At 41.5% G+C, this 21482-nt stretch overlaps 1 protein-coding gene across 4 annotated transcripts in view; it reads right to left on the bottom strand.

Annotated features, from left to right (window-relative positions):
• The window catches only part of NBEA (neurobeachin), a 1052497-nt gene that overhangs the window by 721997 nt on the left and 309018 nt on the right, over positions 1-21482 (bottom strand). For all 4 annotated transcript variants that reach the window (XM_082246613.1, XM_082246612.1, XM_082246614.1 and 1 more), the window contains exons 10-12: positions 14526-14659; positions 7125-7233; positions 1832-1984 (exon numbers count right to left, since the gene is read on the bottom strand). In XM_082246613.1, coding sequence (XP_082102739.1) covers positions 1832-1984; positions 7125-7233; positions 14526-14659 — 396 coding nt within the window. The remainder of the gene's footprint in view (positions 1-1831; positions 1985-7124; positions 7234-14525; positions 14660-21482) is intronic.

Below are 21482 nucleotides of genomic sequence, written 5' to 3'. Positions count from 1 at the left end.
ACACACAGAGCCCCCCTCACGTCAGAGACCCCCCACAAAAAGCCCCCCTCACGTCAGAGGCCCCACACACAGAGCCCCTCTCACATCAGAGACCCCCCACACAGAGCCCCTCTCACATCAGAGACCCCCCACACAAAGCCCCCCTTACATTACAGACCCCCCACACAGAGCCCCCCACATCAGAGAGCCCCCCTTACATCACAGACCCCCACACAAAGCCCCCTTACATCAGAGCCCCCCCCACATCAGAGAGCCCCCCTTACATCAGAGACCCCCATACTAAGCCCCCTTACATCAGAGACCCCCCCCCCACATAAAGCCCCCCTATCATCAGAGACCCCCCCACACAGAGCCCCCCTCACATCAGAGACCCCCCACAAAAAGCCCCCCTCACGTCAGAGGCCCCACACACAGAGCCCCCCTCACGTCAGAGACCCCACACACAGAGCCCCTCTCACATCAGAGACCCCCCACACAAAGCCCCCCTTACATTACAGACCCCCCACACAAAGTCCCCTTACATCAGAGAGCCCCCCTTACATCACAGACCCCCACACACAGAGCCCCCCACATCAGAGAGCCCCCCTTACATCACAGACCCCCACACAAAGCCCCCTTACATCAGAGCCCCCCCCCACCCACATCAGAGAGCCCCCTTACAACACAGACCCCCACACAAAGCCCCCTTACATCAGACCCCCCCATGGAGCCCCCCACATCAGAGAGACCCCCCTTACATCAGATCCCCCCCATGGAGCCCCCCACATCAGAGAGCCCCCCCTTACATCACAGACCCCCTTATATCAGATCCCCTCCATGGAGCCCCCACATCAGAGAGCCCCCCTTACACCACAGACCCCCTTACATCAGATCCCCCCATGGAGCCCCCACATCAGAGAGCCCCCCCTTACATCACAGACCCCCTTACATCAGATCCCCCCCATGGAGCCCCCACATCAGAGAGCCCCCCCCTTACATCACAGACCCCCTTACATCAGATCCCCCCCATGGAGCCCCCACATCAGAGAGCCCCCCCTTACATCACAAAGCCCCCCTCACACAGAGCTCCCCACACAAAGCCCCCCCTTACATTTTTTGAAGGAGAGAGTCCTCACTTACCTTCCGCTCTCTGCAGCATTTTTTTTTCTTTAAACTTCCAGCCCACACATCCCCGGGAGTGTGGAGGAGGAGAAGGGGCGGGGCGAGGAGGAGCTGACAATCTCTCCTCTGGCGTCAGTGCAGGGAGGGAGGAGAGATCGTCAGCGTGGAAGGATCGGAGGCTGAGCTGTGTGTAATACACAGCTCGCCTCACTGCATCTGTAGGTGACCGAGGCACAGCCGCACAGCGGGAGGTAAGCGGCGGCAGCGGCCTGTGTTAACCCTGTCCAGGCCGCGGTCGCCGCTCACCTCCCGCTGTGCGACCTGATCCTCTGCGAGCTGTGATGGCCGCACGGCGCCCTTGTTGCCCATGGCGCCCTGTGCGGCCGCACGGCTCGCACACCCCAAAGGCCGGCCCTGCTTATAAGCATGAATCGCAAGTCCATCCATGGCATTAGTGAACAAAATCTAAAGTGGAATATCAGTGGAAATGTTTTTGTGATGTTGCCAATAAATTATTTATATAGCCTTTAAATTTATTACAAAAGCCAGAAATAAAGTTCTAAAAAGGATTAACTATTGTGTAAACATAATACTCCTACTCCTTATATAAAAAAAAAACCATCAATGGGCCAGTGGGGTGCTTTAAACCCCAAATGAGCAGTATAGGACTGAAACTTGTCCAGACGTCTTTTCCAATAAATGCAATATGTCAGAAATTAAACTTGTATACCTTTGCTGGTGTGTGTATCCAGATGGCAGGGTTGAAGAGGATATGATCACAAAGCTGCTTCAGTAAAGGTGCCCCATGAGATAGACCATCCAGGTATTTCGCAAATGATAGGAACTGCTCCAGCACCGCTCTAGTTATGTGAATCCTGGAGGACTGCAACAAGATGGCACACAATCAACACTCCAGAATGTAACAACAGCACATCCTTTTTACTACATACAGTGTTTTTCTTCCACATTAGAACATGTGCCAAAGAAGCCTTTATAAAAACTTGTTCACCCTTTTGTAGTTGACAGATATCCCTCTTGTGAGTTGAGAATATCAGCAATTACATCAATTCATTTCTCAAGGCTTGGCAAGGTCAACCAATACAAATACAGGCAAATATGGTTAAAATTAGAAATTGTTTGAAGATCTTGGTTAAACAGTTTGTTAAGAAGGTTTTCCAAGGTACTGTTCAGCATTTTCTTTATAATCATGAAGGGGGAATGTTCAGATTCACAGCCCTCAGTACTTAAAAACGACAGGAGAACCGAAAGATGAAGGCTTTTCAAGTATGGAGAGTTACATAAAATGAGACAGATGGACTGTTTGGCAAGAGAAAGTTTTGCCATAGACGCCCAATTATTTATACTCTCATTCACAGCAGTAGCTCTTGCAACAACCATCAGCACAGCCCCTTTTAAGATAAGGGCTTTACACAGCTCTTGGTTTTTATGTACTAAAGTAGTTGTATGCCAGGGGGGGGAAACAAAAAACAAAACACAGATGCAGTACATCTCTGAAATACAGGCACTTCTGCCTGGGGTTTATCCCTGTAAATATCCTGCAAGTATAGAACACAACCTGTGGATCTGCAGGAAATGCACCCAGCAATTATTATTATTATTTCAGGTACTTATATAGCGCTGTCAATTTATGCAGCGCTTTACATATACATAACACTTTCACATCAGTCCCTGCCCTCAAGGAGCATACAATCTAAGGTCCCTAACTCGCATTCATACATACATAGTAGGGCCAATTTCATACAGGATCCAATTAACATACTAGCATGTCTTTGGAGTGTGGGAGGAAACCGGAGTACCCGGAGGAAACCCACGCAGGCACAGGGAGAACATTCAAACTCCAGGCAGGTAGTGTCGTGGTTGGGATTCGAACCAGCGACCCTCTTGCTGCTAGCTGAAAGTGCTAACCACTACACCACTGTGCCGCCCACTATTAATTTTCCTGACAATGTCTTTCTAGACCAAAGCCTGAAAATTAGCTTGGGTTAATTTGGGTAACTGCAAATTATCCTGCTCTTTACACCAGGTTTCTGAAATTCATTAAAGCATAACTCATTTAATTAATTCCTAATATTAAACGCAAACCCACCCATCCATATCTCGAAGTTTATTTTGTAAATAAATCACTTTAAAAAACACCTTGGCATTTATAGCTATGCCCATCTAAGGGCAGATAATTCATATAGCATTTACTTCCTGGAAACCATCTGCCTTTAGCTCAGGCATGCAGGCAGGAGTGTGTACTAAGAAAGCCCCCCTCATTCCTCCTCCAGATGAGAGAAAAAAGAAAAAGCTCATGAAGACTCCCGGAACGTATGACCTAGGCCAGAAACCAGGAAGCAACCAAAGAAATGTAAAGCTTAAAACAAGTAATGAAAAAAGATTAAAAATGGTTAATGTTGACCGAGAGAGTTTAGTTATGACTTATTAGGAATCTAAGAAAGGGTTGTGAAGTGATAAATGCTGAAATATACTTGTAAAAAATGTATAACGGTCTAGGAGCCATTAAATATTTTCAGTAAGAGATGTTAAAGTTTTCAATGGAATGTATTTAATCTGTAGATATATGCCTGCAAAGTTAATAGAGTTGATTAGTGGCAAATTTAAATAAATCCAGTAATCTATAATTGGCTACAGAATCAAACAAGAAAAAAAAAAAAAAAACTACAGCAAGAGTAAGCTGGTGTATACGGTGTAATTTAATACAATAAAACTAAAAAATGTTTGTTGTGCTCAGAAACCATTTATGCTAAAATGTCCTAAGTTCAACAGGCCCAAACGGTTGGAAAACCATTATTTGCTAAGCTAATGGCTTTTGCTACGGGTTAATGGCTAGAATTGAGCCCCTTACACACTTGTGCGACTTGCCCTTCGACTTGGGACTGCAAAGTCACATGACAAGTCGTACTCCATTATTTCCTATGATTACTGTTCATATCTGTGCCCTGCACTACTTTGGTCTGACTTTGATGCGTTTTGAGGTCCATAGACCTCAAGAATACACAGGCATTGCTTCAAGTTCATTTAAAATTGCAGCAGAATTATGAACAAAATTGTGGCGCAAGATTGCGTGACTTTTAGTTCACACAAGTGTGAAAGGGGCCTTAGGACAGTTTATTCTGAAAAGTGCAGTAATCTATTACAACCAATCAAGCAATCCATGTTATTAGACTCCAATCAAAATAAAATAAAGTTAAAAGAGAAGTATGTTTTTTTTTTTTCCAGAATCATACTTACCTAGGTGGATGTAGCATTGGTTCGATACTGCATCTTTCCCCCACCGGCTTTAAGATTCAGAACCGAGAGATCAAACCACGCCAATCGCTCAGTTTTTCCAGCTCCCTGAGCAGAGAGCTGCTGACTGTCAGTCACTGTCTCTCTGCTCTGCCTCCCCCCCTCACTCACTTGTGCAATAGGCTGTGGAGAAGGCCGGAGCGGGTGGGCTCAGGCATGTGGGCAGATCTCGACCATATGGTCACAATCTTTCCTGAGCCTGGACTGGCTCTGTGACATTAGCCCGCTATCTGCTGAAAAAGGGTCACAGGAGTGCAGAACGAACTGCACTTCTGTGATCCCCATGAAAAGTACAGCCAGATGAGCTCATGAAGACTCTTGGATTGTATGAACTAGGCCCGAAAGCAGGGAGCACCCAAAGAAATGTAAAGCTTAAAACAACTAACTATAACAGTGATGGTGAACCTTGGCACCCCAGATGTTTTGGAACTACATTTCCCATGATGCTCATGCACTCTGCCGTGTACTTGAGCATCATGGGAAATGTAGTTCTAAAACATCTGGGGTGCCAAGGTTCGACATCACTGAACTATAATATACCCAATTTAAATCTTCTAAATACATTGCAGATGCATCAAAATAGAAGATTTTCCAAGCCTTAGGCTGGTCATACCTTATACAATTTTCCTTTAGGTTTACCAAAACCATAAAATATGAGGTCAAACCTAAACATTTTCAATTTGTATGCAATCGGGGGATGACCTTGCAGTACATGGTTGAAGGTAAATCTAAAGGAAATTGAATTAGAATACCTTATAATATATGGTCAGCCTTACAGTTTGTTTTGCTTAGAAAGCAGCCACAGTCCATTTGGCTTAACCAATAAAAAAAAAAAAAAAAAACAGTAAAGGGAACCCAACCATACAATACCATATACACAATCCTTTACCCTTAGTTGATGCAGACGAAGGCGAAAAAACCCCAGCAAAGCATGATCCAATTTGCTACAGCAGGGGAAAAAAATTCCTTCCTGATCCCAGAGTGGCAATCGGATATTCCCTGGATCAACTTTATCTAGAAGTATTAGTATCCATTTATATTATGTACACCCAGGAAAGAATCCAGGCCTTTTTTAAAGCAATCTAGTGAGCTAGCCAGAATCACCTCTAGAGGGAGTCTATTCCACATTTTCACAGCTTTTACGGTGAAGAAACCTTTCCGTATTTGGAGACAATCTGTTTTCCTCTAGACGTAAAAGTGTCCCCTTGTCCTCTGTGTTGACCTTAAAGTGAATAACTCAACACCAAGTTCACTATATGGACCCCTTATGTATTTATACATGTTGATCAATTCCCCACTTAATCTCACAGTTTAAGCCCCCGTTCACATGCAGGCGACGCTACTTCGCACCGCGACCTCCGAGGTCGCGGTGCAAGCAGCGCGCCGCGACCTCGGAGCGGCCGCCACAGACTTCATAACATTGAAGTCTATGGCGGTCACCTCCTGGTCGCCCCAAAGAAGCTCTGGACCCTTTTTCTAAGTCGGAGCGACTTGTGTCGCTCCTATTAGAACGGGTCCGCAGCTTCCCTATAAGAGGCGACCTACGGCGACCTGTGAGGCGACCAGTTCGCCTCACAGGTCGCCTTAGTGTGAACGGGGGCTAAGACCATACTGGAAAGTGAATAGACTACCTCCCAAACTGGGCCTAGTAGGTTTGAGACTGTAGCATAGTTTGTGAGCTCTAATTATAAGGTAAACCAGTCTTTAGTACAATTCCACTTCCAAAAAAGTTGGGACGCTGTGTAAAATCTACGTAAAAAAGGAATGCAAAAATTTGCAAATCTCAAACACACATTTTATTTACAATAGAAAATAGAAAACATATGTTTAAACTCAGAAAATGTACCATTTTAAGAAAAAAAATAAAGTCATTTTGAAATTGAAGCTCATTTAAAATGGTCTGTTGCAAAGTGGAAAATTGTTCTGTGGTCAAACATTTAAAAATTTTACATTTTTAGCAACCATGGGCGCCGCATTCTCCGGACTAAAGAGTAGAGGAACATTCCAGCTTGTTATCAGCATTGCGTTCAAAAGACTGCATCTCTAATGGTAAGAGGGTGCATTCGTGGGTATGGAATAGCCAGATTGCACATCTTGAAAGGAACTATCAATACTAACAGATCTATCCAGGTTTTAGAGCAGAACATGCTCCCATCCAGACGTCATCTTTTTCAGGGAAGGCCTTGCTAAACCGCATACTGCATCTATGACAACAGCATGTCTTCAGAGCAGAAGAATACGGGTACTTAACTGGCCTGCCTATAGTCAAGAGCTTTCAACAATTGAAAATATTTGTCACATCTTTAAATGGAAAATATGACAGACGACCCAGGACTGTTTAGGAGTTATGATCCTATATCAGACAAGAATAGGACAACATTCCTCTTTTTTCTTTAAATGGTACATTTTCTCAGTTTAAATATTTGATATGTTTTCTATTGTGAATAAAATATGGGTTTATGTGATTTGAAAGTCCCAATTTATTTGTAATTGGGGTTGTATTTTAGTCATACATTAATAAAAATAATAAATTCCATAACTTGCTGTAGACAACAACCCATAACAAAGAGAAAGACTAACATTTTCTGTTGGCCACAAATGATACTTCATAAACCTGTAAAGCACAAACCAGGAAAAACTAAAATCCAGTTTTGACGTTGTGAAAGGGGATTGCTTTTTTTTTTCTTGAGCATCATATTTATTGAGCTTACCTTTTCCAAGAGGTAGCCAATGACTAGAAAACCTTTTCCTCCCAGCATCTGTTCCTGCATAGCCACAGAACTCTTCAACAGTTCCACCAAGAAGGCCAGCAAGGTGGCACTAGAGAAATAATAAAGTAATGAATTAACGATAAATAACACCAATATAGTAACTATTGCAGACAGCCATATTTGGTAAGAGTACAACTCTCGTGATTCCTAGTTTTTAGACCAAACAAGGCTGCACTTTGTTAAAACCGATTTCATGCAGCAAAGCTTTAAGAAATAGAGACATGGTATCTCATCTGAACACCAATTAGCAAACCACTTTCCACAAGGATAATTACAATGAGATATACATATTTTACTTTGCGTTCTTGCATTTTTTCAAGGTTTTAATTTGAAAAAACTCAACATAAACCTACCAAATGCAAGTCACAGTGAGAGTCTGGCCACATGGTCAAAAGCACAATAAGGAGCTTTGTGGATCAGATTTTGCACAGCTTGGGTAGAGCATCATCTATAAAGTTGCTTTTTCTTAACAGTGTTCATAATTATTATACAGGAATTATATAGTGCCAACAGTTTGCGCAGCGCTTAACAAAATGAAGGCAGACATTACAGTTACAATACAATTTGGTATAATTGTTCATTGTTCATCCTGCTCATTCATTCTATAGTTTTCTGCTTTGTCTGTGCAGAGTGACATATCTTCTGTACACAAAGCATATATTCACATTTTTGCTTGCTTCCATGTAAAAACTGTAGCCGTGTGGAGTACTGTATAGACGAGCACAAGGGCTGTTGCACACAGGCATACAGTAGGTATATGGCTGTATAGAATAAAATACACTTGATGTTGTGGCTACCCAGGAACCGCAGGTGCACCGTATTTTTGCCTATAGTCATGCATTACAAAAAATGCTATAAGCGGCTATTACATGTGCAAGCGCCAACACTTGCATGTGTATGGGCGTACTTTTCAAAACCTACCCTATTTTATAGGTTTTGAAAAATATGCCCATACACGTGCAAATGCAATTCCCGGAGTTTATGCATGCATAGCTGTGTGCAGAGTTTTTTGTATTGCATATCTGTGGGAAAAAAACACTCTGCAGCTGTGGTTGTTGGAAGTCACAGCAACAAGCGCATTTTACTCTGTACTCCTAAAATATGCCATGTGCAACAGCCATTTTCCTTTGTTACTCTAGGATTATTTACATATGGGTCAAATGTGTAAGACTTTACAAATACTATTAACGTGCATCATATTGTACACATCGAATACATTTTGGGAGTAATATATACACCAATTATTCCAGCTGTAACAGTAGACTGCCATGAAGTACCCCTTCTAAAATGTTAACAACCCACTGAGCAAAACAGCTTTCAGCAGCCTACTTTAAAAAAGCAGACAGTAGAGCAGCCTTTTTTTTTTCCTGCAAGAAAATCACTCAATTCCCCCATTAACAGTGTTGATTAGGGAATCCCTCTCGTGGAGCTATTGCGTTCTCCTGGCAGGGGAAGCTGTCCCCACCAGGAGAACACAGTGAAATCATCGCTAGCAATAATCACATATTAAATTCAACAAGCTGGTTGCACCCAAGTTGATCAATTGATCGACTTGGGAACATTCAGCCTGCTCATACATGGTTCAAATCTCAGCCAGTCCTTGTTGAACCAGCCGAGATTTGAATCGTCTATAGCTGGCTAAGGGTTCCATAAGCAATTTCTTACTCTCAGATAAGAGACCACTGACAACAATGATCATTTTAGCTGTGTGTACGGGTGGCTGGCCAAAAATGTAAGCAGCATTCTTCGCAATGACCAATGTAAGGCTGTCCCTTCCTCCTTGACTCTTCCAATGATCACAAATACAAGGGGATTTTTCTCCCACTGACCATAAGTCTAAGAAGGCCTTTCACCACTAACCACCAATAAAAGGTGACACTACACTGACCACTAATGTAAAGCACCACTCAACTTACCACTAATGTAAGGGGGCAATTTTCCATTAACTAACAAGGTAGGCAAGCATTTCTCTACTGATCAATGACTACATCAATGTGAGCCAACACTAAATTTATTTACTGCCCATCATTATTTTAATATATTTACATTTTCAATTACATTTTTTCTTTTAAATAGCCCTGGGTGTCAAATATGCTTGATACACCGTATTAATTATTCATATATCTCAAATTACTGTTCACATTATTGTACAGTGAACTATACATTTGGTAATTATCGAAACGGGTTTTTATTCAAGGGTTCATCCACGGTAAAACTTGAGAAAGCCTGTGGAATCCAGTCCCCGTCAGGGGCTCCCAGGACAACTACAGTTTGGTCTTCCTACACAAGCATATAAGATAACCAGAAAGAAAAAGAAAGTCCCTCTGCAATTCTTGTTACCCATCCCCTTTATGCAGCTCACCCTATGCTTCCTTGTTATACCCATTAGCACAGGCTTTGCCAGCAAAACTGTCCATCCCCAGCCTGTAATCTGGACATAGACTATTTTGCTAAAAGGCATTATATTATCTTTTAGTCTCTACCTAAATTAATTTTCAGTAACTCATGTCATTCTGTTCTACAATATCTAAGTATGCAATTTCAAAATGGATTAAATTTATGTATTAACTAAGCACTTTAAAGACGACATTTGCAACTGCAAAAATTCAGCATTATACCCCGAATAATCTGTCGCATTGCTGTAACTTTGGTTCTCTCGCTGCTAAGAAGATTATTCAGCCAGCAAGTGAATGAAGCAGTTTCCTTTGGGAGAAAAGCAATGAACAGAAAGTTTATATAAAATGTTTCAAAAGCTATTGCCTTGAGCCCTGGGACAGACTTGTTATACTGGAACTTAGATATTTCACATATTATATTAAAGACAGCCTTGAAAATATTCCCATTAAATCTACAAGTAAAACGGGTCTGCAGCACAGCAAGGGGCTTTTAAGGAAGCACAAGGACAGAGGCCATTTTGTTTTAAAATGTACTTTATTTTTAAAAAGTGTCTGTGAACTACAAAAGAAAAAAACACCCTGCTTCTCCAAAAACGTGATGGAGTCTTTTATATGTATATATTGCCTTGTATTCTGATGGAAATGCTCAGCTTAGCAATGGTATTAAATCTGTTTTTATAGATTATTCTACAAGAGAAATTTCTTACATATCTTTTCAATATAAAATGCAAAGGAGATGCTTAATAATGTTAAATTAACCTTCTTTTACCATTCACGACACACTGAAATGGAGATAAGATTTAAAAATCGACTCAATTTACCTTGAAGTGTGTCTATAGTCAAAAACAATTTAAAACGGTGTTATGGGTTGAACTCTTTCGTGATTGTATTCAATATTACTGCTATTTAGTTAGGTAACACTGAAGCGTGCCCACTGAAAATTAATTCTGCATTGCCACCCTCTAAGAAACGTTACTCAATTCGAAAACTGTACATGTAAGCATCGGATGCATCGGCACATCAACTTGTCTGCACAGTTCTAGAGCCATCTAAAGATCCAGCCCATAGTGTTTGTCATTAATACCTAGTTAACACAATAAAAACATTTAGAATTTTCAATGCCTTTAGTAAAATTCACACTAGTCCAACCTCCCTAGTCCACCAGCATAAAGATGATTTAGATTACACAGCTATTCCAAGCTGGACTAATAAATGCCTCCCAACATTTTGAGATGGGAACGAGGGATAACTAATCACAAAAGTATGTAGGAATAGGCCATTCCTACTACCACGCCTCCCTAAAAGTAAATCATACAAAAAAAAATAGTTAAACCCACAACTGCTTTTTTTTTTTTTTTTACTACCAATATTCCTTTATTCGGGCTTTTAAAATCTACAAATGCAACAATTTAGAAATAAGATGAAAAGTTTAGCACTTGGAAACACTTTCTGAAACATGAAAAGTGAATTTTATATACAACTATAATGACCAAAATGAGAAACAAATGAGGAGGAATCAGGGAAAGAGGGACTTTGTTCCAAATCAGGGATAGTCCCCTTGAAATCAGGGATAGTTGGGAGGTATGCTAACGTAACTGCATATACTAGCTGATGCCCCAGGGAAGCTGGAAAACACTGAAGTAGACATCGACGAAACAGTGATCTCCACTTACTTCCAGGTCCTATGCTCTGCAGCTGGTTTGCTCCATTGTGAATAAAGTTTTTCTTAAAGTATAACTAACAGCAAAACTTTTTTTTTTTTTGGATAGAGTGAAAAGGGATTAGAATGCTTATCAGTTTTTTTTTTTTGCTGTCTGTGCCTCGCTTAAGGAAAATATCTCTCTCCGTTTGTCCTGTTTACCGTTCTTGAAAGTGAAAGTAAAAGAAAATCCTAAATTTTGGGTTGTCTCCAGATAAGTAATAGAGGGAAAATCTTCCAATGGGGACACTAGTTCTGGTGACCTGGGGGTCCCCAAGGAAATCTCTTATTTGCAGGGATTTTCTCTCACTTCCTGTTTGACTATGGGACAGAAACCTATGGAACACAGATGGTGAAACAAATCTGACAGGGGTTATAACCCTCCCTTACTCCATCCAAAAAGAAAAAAAAAAAGTTTGACTATAGTTCTACTTTAATGCAAAGCGTTCTCTGTTTGGATAAGGTGGATAGTGACAGTTTTCTTTTTTCAGTTTTTATCTCTTTATGTGCACATGGTGATCCTGCCAATAATGCAAAATAATGTAGAAAATTTCCGCGCTAATGTAATGAGTGAGAAAAAACAATTAAAAATATAACAGCAGCCAGCACAAAATCAACTAACAGTGACTCAAACAAGCAATATAATACAAAAGTGCAGCGCTAAAGATACCAATATTTACAAAAATTATGAAAAGAATGGGTAGTGTCCAAATAAATGAGTCCCACATAAAATAGTGTAAGGTAAAGATGAATCCACATGCAGGATATTCCAGGGAGGGAATTCTTTCCCGTGACACCAAGGATAAGTGAAGGAGGGGGACACCTCTGTGATCAGAAATAGTAAGCAGCTTACCGAATTTCCGTGGCTGCTCAAATGAATGAGTCAGCCTCTCCCGGCTAATAATCGAACCAATATGGTCAGATGTTAGACAAGTATTCCAGAGCTCCGTAGTTACTTTTTCCAAATAGGAGAAATCGCCTCTCCAGATGTGTGGTGGAATCAGTATGATTAGGGGATGTTAAGCTTAGCACTCCTCAATAAACTTTCCATCAAGTCCGAGGGCTCAGGAAACACAAGCTCTGCACTGTACAGGATGCATTATTAGCCGGGAGAGGCTGACTCATTCATTTGAGCAGCCACAGAAATTCGGTAAGCTGCTTACTATTTCTGATCACAGAGGTGTCCCCCTCCTTCACTTATCCTTGGTGTCACGGGAAAGAATTCCCTCCCTGGAATATCCTGCATGTGGATTCATCTTTACCTTACACTATTTTATGTGGGACTCATTTATTTGGACACTACCCATTCTTTTCATAATTTTTGTAAATATTGGTATCTTTAGCGCTGCACTTTTGTATTATATTAATGATCCTGCCAATAACACACTTGTCCCTGGGGAGCGGAGTTCACTCCTCTACTCTATTCATGGTGGTCATCCAAGCTGGACTTTAAACATGTCTTTTTTTTTATTCATCTCCACTGCATAATGGTGGGGGAATATTGGCTTACAGAATGAAGATAACATTGTTTTTGCTTTCAGTTCATCTCACACTGAGGCCTAGTACACACTATTATTTCAACCCAGTGAAAAAAAATTGTAAGCTCGGGTCGGAGCTGCTGTACTAACGATCCAACGTTAGTACAGCAATCTCCCCTGCTAAGCTGTTGTGTTCTGACAGGGGGACGGCCCTCCTGCCAGAACACTCAGGTCAGAGCTCTCAGCCCGTGGCCGAAAGCAGTGATCGGTAGCCAGTCGGCTGCTGTTTTTCCAGCATGCTCATCCCACAGAAGCCAGCTTGTCGGACCGAGTGCCCTACACATGGGCTCATTGTCAGCCGGCATTTGGACCATGTGTACTAGGCTTAAGCGTCAAGGGCATTGCATTTCTGCAAAACATTTTTTAATTCTGTACTTGCTAAAAAAAAACCCTTCTTCGTTTTAAAAATGAAAATTAAGGCAGCCACCACATCTCAGGCCTGAAAAGTTGTAAAATATTACATTTTAGTTCTTGGGTTTAGATATCCTTTAAAGTTAATGTGGCTCTTTGGATCTCTGTTTAAATAATTTTTGGTTATATAGGACTGACATAGGACTTTAGAATTAACCTTTACATGTGGGGCTACATATTGAGCGCTTAAAGCATTATTAAACCCTCACTTTTAGCACCCGATTTAATCATTTACTAAGTATGCAGCTTCATTATCCTTTAATCCTTGCCTATGTTCCAGTTTAAGCTGGAGCCATGATCACTGGCCCAGGTTTCCTGTTCCAGGGTGAGTCTCTTTCAGTGTCCTATAGAGTCATCCTTGCATGTAGGGACTAGAGTTGTCTGTCTAAACTGTGTTCATCAACAGAAACACCAGAATGGCAAGGCACTCCACTGTTCCCCCCTCTACCAAGCTAGCAGACTGACAGGAGACTGCACTGCCCCTTTTGGTAAGGACCATAAGTTCAAGGAAGCAGCAGCATTAAAAGTTGTAAACTACAGTGCTTGGGTACAAGTTTTTACCAAATCGTTTACTGTGATTTAATACAACTTTAATGCAGAGAAGAGCTTCATGTACTTCTCACATATAAAACCATGCAGAGAATGTGAAAAGAGTTGGGGACACCGAACAGCCAGGATTATTTTAAAATGTTCTAAATGCTCTTCTTTTTCCCCCTTTATTTTGGAGCTAAAGGATGGAGCAGAGTCAGGACCTCAATTTCCTCCAGCTCTCAGACCTCTCCTCATTGAGCTCTGCAGAGAAACTTCAGCTCTCTGTCCCCCTTTTTTCTGACATCTCAGACCAGATTTATAAACTCTGGACTTTGAAAGGATGTAGAGAATAGAAGATTCCACATAAACAGGTACAACTTATGTAGGAGAATTTAATTCATCTCTGTGTATCACCTGAAACCAGTCGCTTCAAAGGGTATATGTGAGGGTTTACAACCACTTCACCTCAAAACATTGCTCAGTCTATTGCTTTTTCCTTGGATGTAATAGTTGACCTAAAAAAATGTTATTCTTACAATGCAGACACATTTGAATTCCCTGCACTTAAAATACAATGCCATCAAGAACTTCTACAGTCCATAGACTAGAGCCACAAACTTTCGCAAAAACGTGTACAACCTTTACAAGGTTCACTTTAGTGTTTTCACATATTTGCCTGCTATGGCTTTACTGTTCTAGCTCTTTGAACATGATCATGCTATACATTAAGGAATGATTACCTATGTTTGCCTGTAAGAATACCTACCAAACTGTGGTTTCCACCTGGCTGTCAGTCAGCTGCCGATTGTCCAGCTGTGCAAATAGTGGAAAGAGAACCTGGATGCCCCCGATTGAATGAATTGCGCTGTGTATTGAGTGTGTTACTATAGCTTTTACATCCTAAAAAGAAAAGACAATATTTAGTTCAAATAATAGCAGAACAGGCAGGCCCTACGTCTATAATTACGAAAGCTGAATTCCAGACAGATATAAAAGACACACAATAAATTCAGTTCTGTATTCAAACACACTTCAAGGCAAAAAGAAAAACAAAGAAAAAACATGCAGTACATCTCTTCAATACATGCACATTCTACGTGTTAAACTGCCAGTTCACACTACAAAAATGTGCTCCAGATCTGTTCCAGATGTGTTTCTGCATGTGCCTTTTTAATGCTTTTTTGATGCGTTATACCGCATTCCAATACAGTTCTGTGCAGGAAAAAGCAGCATGTTGTACTTAGACCAAAAAAGGAGCAAACAAGAGAAGTTCATTGTTAGAATTCACATACACTTACAGTACACTAGTACATTTATATTGACATCAGAAAGTTTCCAATTAGTGTAGCAATCCTGGGGGGGCATATATATAAAAAAAAAAAAAGCTTCCTTGGTGCAGCAGTATAGGACCTTTATATAATTAGCATTTATGTGAGTAGTTTTCTAGGGGACTAATATAATAATATAGTGTTAAGGCCCGTACACACGATAAGAAAATCTGTAGGGAAAATTCGTCCGACAACCGATCTGCTGATTTTCGGATTGTTAGTATGGTGCTTTCGACAGCCAACTCCGACTTTTCGGCTGACAAAATCCTGATGTGCAGGCTATAAAATTTTTGTTGTCCACAATACAACGTCCGATTTTCGTCTCATTAGTACAGATTTCGACAGAAAAAAATCTTAAGAGCAAGACTAGGCATGCTCAGAGAGAAAGAACACATACAAAGCAATCCAACACATGACATCACTTCTGAAGTAGAATTCTGTCGTATGGGAAAATTCGTATGAAAATAACCTCTTCACTTTCCACATCAGAATAGCATGCCACAAAAAATGGACGACAGATCGTTCGATAACCTTATTGTGTGTATGGTGCTTTAGGGATATCGTTTTTTTTAACTACACTGGATTATAGGATTGTGTAGTCTTTAGAATCAGCAGTTTAGTATTGTTATTATTCTATTACAATATGGGTTATGACCTATCTGCATGGTGTATTGCAAGCGTCTGATTTTACATATGCATTATCAGCTTTTGTTTTTATAAATGGGGGTTGTCTGATTCTACCAATCCAAATTTTTGCATGTTACATTATCTGTTAAAGAACAATTTGACTCAATTTCACACTTTTTTCCCCCAATACAGCAGCACACATACTGGGAGAGGAAAGGGCAGCAACAGAAGTGAAAAGGGTGTGGTGCTTTCCAATTTGCTAAAAAAGTAATATGCTGACAAGAAGAGAACAGATGGATGACCTCCATAAGTCTGCTGTTGCTCCTTTACTGTCCAATCAATAGGCTGGATGCAGGATGGCGTCAAATTATATTCCTCAGTTTTAACAAAGAAAGCTGTGTCATCCTCCTGGTTGTGTAATATAAAGGCCACATATGGTGTACTACATATCTGAGTCTCTCACCAGAGGTGATACCAAAATATCTTGTTCATAATCTTAAATAGATAGCAAAATACACAACAGTTTTGCAGGACTTTGCATAATCATGCGTCTTTCAGTGTTTTTTTTATTTTAGTGCATTCTTGACGCATCTAACATTTTTTGAGTTCTTTTGATATGAACTGCTAAATGAGAACTTTAGAAATTCAAATTAAAACATTTTATTTTGTATTGTGAAATCATGTGCAGAACCCAGCATATTTCTATGCAAATTACTCTAATGTAGATTCTATATGCCCATCCAAGACTGGGTCCCCACATGGAGTCCTACAATCAGGTTTTAGGGCCCGCATATTTTTTCTTTTTTCTTTTTTTTTTTTAAAACGATTTATTGAATATTTAGAAAAGTATAAAACAAACCAGTATAAACGCAGGCAAGCCAAAAAAGGGCGTATACACGTGGTGCAACATGAAAATATGGCTATACAGAGTTCCACTAAAAAGGAGATAATAATAAGGCATCTTGGAAACAGAAATTGAAGAAAAACAGCATATATAAGGTCAAGTAACGAGAGACATCCCAGCTGTAACCAGAGTTTGGGGTTTTCAAGGGGTTGGGTATTGTGGTGAGTCATTCTGGGCTCCGACACCCCCTATGGGGAACTTGCTGTGTCGGAGATCAGGGAATGAACACCAGTTAGTGTAAGAATTCCCAGGTACAAGGGGGCCTTATTGGGAGTACTAGCAGGTATTTCAAAAGGTGGTGTGGGGACCTTTGTGAATGTTCCAAGGATGTCTCGGGGCGGGGAGGGGAGAGGGGTGGAAGCAAGGGGAGGGAGAAGAGAGGAGAGGAGAAAGTGAGAGAGGAAATAGAAAGAGGGATAGGAAGAGGGAAGGGGCGTAACAAAAAAAAAAAAGGGGGGGGGGTTGATCCAGCCTGGAGCCGAGTATTGGGGGATCAACGTTACGGGGCTTTGTAAAGTCATGGCAATTAAGCGATTATCGAGCGGTAGCTGGGCAAGGTAGTGAAGTGAATCCAAGGAGTCTAATTCATATAGTATTTGCGGGTGGAGTCCTTAGCTTGGGAAATGAGATCTTCCATATCAGCGACCCGTTGGACAGGGCCCGCATATTTTTAACACAGCATGTCTAAAAGATTCACCAATGAAAAGACGTTACCTGCCTATTTTAATCCGGTGAGGATAGTTAAAGTTCTCATCGTGGGGGCATCAATAAAGACCTGGTAAATTTAAAACTGTTCACCCCTTCTTCTCAGGAAGAAGTGTGAAAAACATGAGCTGTGTTTGAAAATTTAGCAGCTTTCAAAAATTGCTAGGCAAACATTGTTCCAACTGGTCCGGGATGTTGAGATCACTGCTCAGAAGCAGGGATGAGCTCGGCCGAGTTCGTACGTGCCCGATCCCGCCAGGAAGCCGACACTGCACTCCGCTAATCACAGGCATTGGGACATTTCCCGATCTGTGCAGCTGCGGATCGGGAAAGGTCTCACTGCCTGTGATTAGTGGAGTGCAGTGTCGACTTCCTGGTGGGATCGGGCACGTACTAACTCGAACACACCCAAGCTGATCTCTACTCAGAAGCCATTCTAAGCCTTAAGCAGAAGACATGGCTCTTTCCAGACATGTGCTTGTATGTAAATTGACCACTCCTATTCAAGGAACTATTATGGCTAAAAGAAAAAAGAAAATCACCAAACATTTGCCAGGTTATTAAGTGGCAAACTGCAGCAATATTTACCCTGAATGTCTTAAATCAGTTCCCAGGTGTAAACCAATTTCTTATTGAAGTACTTTGTATATATGAGTGAAGGGTTCGCTGTTGGATAGACCCCCATTTTGTGTAAAGGGTAGTTAGCCCCTAGAATACACAGAGGAAGGTCATTTTTAAGTGAGACGTAAAGATTAATTGCCCAAAAAGGTATATCTTAAGCCATTTTTTCCTATTCAAGATGGAGGATGGAATGGTTACAATGAGCCATTTTATTTTTATTTTTTGCAATGTGTGTCCATTTGGGGAGATTTCTCTTCAAATCCCATTTGATAGTCACAAAGAGTAGTAAGATGAAATCTCAGACAAAAAAATGTCCCAACCGGGAAATTCGTTCATATTACAATGACAACTGAAGAACCTATCCCCCCCCCCCCCCTTCAGTTCTGTGATGGGGGATTCTACCCCCTCCCATTTCTCCATTTTTAAAACCCTAATTAAAACAAAAACAATGGCTTCAGACGCACGTTAATGGAATGCTTCTTCATCCAAACAGAGCATAAAATAATAAAAAATAAAAAGTATTGGTAAATGGAGCTTGACAACATGTATTAGTGTGTCGTCTCCCTGTCTGTAAAACAACAATAGACCCAAACGAAAACAGGGTACAGCTTGTTGGACGCAAACATAAAAAAAGCAGTTTAGATCCAATGACAGATGTATAAAAATACAAAAAAAAATAAAACATTTTTATATAAACACAGAGTATGTGTCTTAAAAGAAAGGTTGACCAGTCCATAGGTTATCCTTTCCCCTTGTTTTGCCATGACTAGAGGTTCTACTGCAGTAGGAGATTGTGAAATCTGTACAACAGAGGTATATTCTGCCATAATGATACACAGGCAGTATGATGGCACAGGCAGTATAATAAATCTACTAAATTGCCGGGCCACCTATAACAAATCTTCATAGAGGAATAATGCCACCATTTTGTTTGTCAGAATAGCAGACCTTTAAGAGATCCTTGAAATGTCATTTCTCTTTATGCACAATGGCAAGATGCAATACAAACCTGTCTCAAGCTATTTTGAGAATGTGATGTTATGGGTCGGTAAGCAACAGATGTGTCTCCTCTCTGCCTTGGCATTCACTTATAATCACAGCATGCATGCCTGCTTGGTCAGCTGCTGGCAGCAGAAAACATGTGAAGCATGGCTTCATCTCCCCTGTCCTCAAAGGTACTCCGTGTGACCCTGCTTTTCCTTTACCCTTCACCACCAGAAAAATACTGTCATCAATCAGCCCTCTATTTTCCGACTGCTTGGTGCAATCTTGCAGGGAGTCAGGGGACCTATTAGATGCATTGAGCAATGAATATAGCTATAAACAAAATACAAATTAAACTGTAACTGAAAATGTGATGCCAAGTCACGATTGGATTCAATGCCAGTGATTTTATTCTTTCAACAAAAGTATATTGCGTACGTATTTCACTCCGAGTGATGATAACTCAGGGAGAGTTCAGCATTTTTAAGACCCCTTAGGCAGAAGCACAGCCAGCGTCTGCTGCATAGCTCCTGGGCTGCTCTGAGCTCCCAGAGCTCTTCCTTTGAGAAGATCAATTCGTTTGAATGCAGCATATTGAACTGTTGGCTCAATGAAACTCATTTGCATTAGGGAACCCTCGGCAGCCATCAAAAATGCAAAGCCCCCATTTTTTTTTTTACTTTATATTAACAGGGCCTTGGCAGCATGAGAAGCAGTGATAAGATTCATACAGCTGTGCTGTCAGACTCTCTGAACAAACTGTACCTGCAGAAATGTTCACCGTTTACTCTGTGTGCCGTCACTCTGATAACTGAATCATGTACAGACAACAATGACAAATCTACGACAAGCAGCATAAATCAGAAAATACAGTACTGCAAGTACTACAAGTACTACAAAATCTAGACTGTTGGGACCCCTGAAAACAACTCTAAAGCTGGCAAGGTTGAAAATTCCATCATCACGAATTAGCTTTGCAGCTGATCTGGTAATTGTGGTTCCACAGATCAGCATCAATGCTATTCTGTCACGTGTAGTTTCTCAAACAAGCTAGGCAGTTTTGTCACTTGACGGTCTTCAAGTATTTAGTCAGGTCTTACCTCCTTGCTGCACAGGACTGGAAGCTATAAGCATCAGCACTAATCTGCTGATTAATATTGCTTGCTTTATGGCCAGATCCTGTCTAGTCTCACAATAAACTTCTATTTAAACTGTGCTCAGACTACCATCCAGTGCTGAAGTAACAGGTTGTGTTCCTAACCACTGACTGATGTTTCAGTGTTGCCAAGTGACCCCAAATTTAAGTTTGTGGTTCCTGTGTCTCAGAACATTCCTGTGATTCCGAGTTGCTCGAATTGCCTCCAGCGATCCTCTGTGTCTCCACTGATTGTCTGATTCTGTTATGCACTCACTCCTGTGTTACCAGCACACCCCAGTGCAGCAACAGACCCTCATCCCTATATTCCTGTGAACCTAGAATTTCAGTGCCCCCATTGACTCCTGTACATTTCTGTGACCCCACTGTCTCTAGTAACCTCTGCGCGCAGTGCCTCCGGGAACCCCAGTATCTTCAAGTCCAGTGACCTCAAAGACTGGTATTCCCGAGCTCTCTTCTCTTCAGTTATCAACCTTGGCCGTGTATCTGACCATTATTTTCTGCTGCCTGCCCTGACCTTTGGCCTGTCCCTGTCCCTGAAATTGCTTAGAGATGTGGTACTTTTCTATCCTCTCCCTGGTTAGCTGCAGTCTTGCACAAGAGTGAGCCCTCAAAAGAGCAGTGCCTCTCACAAGATGTGGTAGGACTTTGTTATGGGAAGGCTACCAGTTTGCATCATGGGAGTATTCCCACAGCAAAATCCCACCACACCTTGTGACGTGCACTGGTGAATACCAGGCAGCTCCTTAGACTCTGTGCCTCAGCTCTTTTAAGGGCTCACACTTCTTCCTACAATCCCACTACTACGCAACTCCCATGCAATAAGATAGGCCATCTCTGGATTAATATGAAATATTACTTCCACCTTCTGTGGACTGGATTGACAGTTCATATAATTAAAATTAATGTTTGAAGAGGCGGCAGCTTTCTGCAACATTTACAATGCAGCAAGTGGGCAGAACATAGCAGGAATGAGTCTCCAGCACTTAAATGAATCTGGTCACATTTCAGATAAGCAAAGATCTCAGGCTGCTGTAATAGATATGCAGGATTACACTTACATGAGTAAAAGTACTGAACTACACATTTACCTGTCCAGAGAAGTAACTAGAACCTTCAGGGCCCTGATGCAAGAAACCTTGAAGGGCCCCCCTGACACCCCCCCCCCCCTCCCCATCAGTCCCATGGCCCTTTCCTCTGGTCCCACAGCCCCTCCCTACTAATCCTGGGGCCCTATACACCTGTTGTGGGGCCCTTTATTACAACTCTGCAGCGGGACCCTTTCAAATGTTCTGCAGTGGCACCCTTTCTTCTGTATTGGGGCCACCCAGGGAGGCAGAAAGCTTGAGATTTGTCACCAGCACACCTCAGGAAACTCCATATATGGGTCCAAAGCAG

The sequence above is a fragment of the Pelophylax lessonae genome (genome assembly GCF_965119305.1).
Source record: "Pelophylax lessonae genome assembly, chromosome: 2".
NCBI classification, from domain to species: Eukaryota; Metazoa; Chordata; class Amphibia; order Anura; family Ranidae; genus Pelophylax; species Pelophylax lessonae.
The sequence above is the reverse complement of the archived record's forward strand: the minus strand, read 5'-3'. Positions and strand labels throughout refer to the sequence as shown.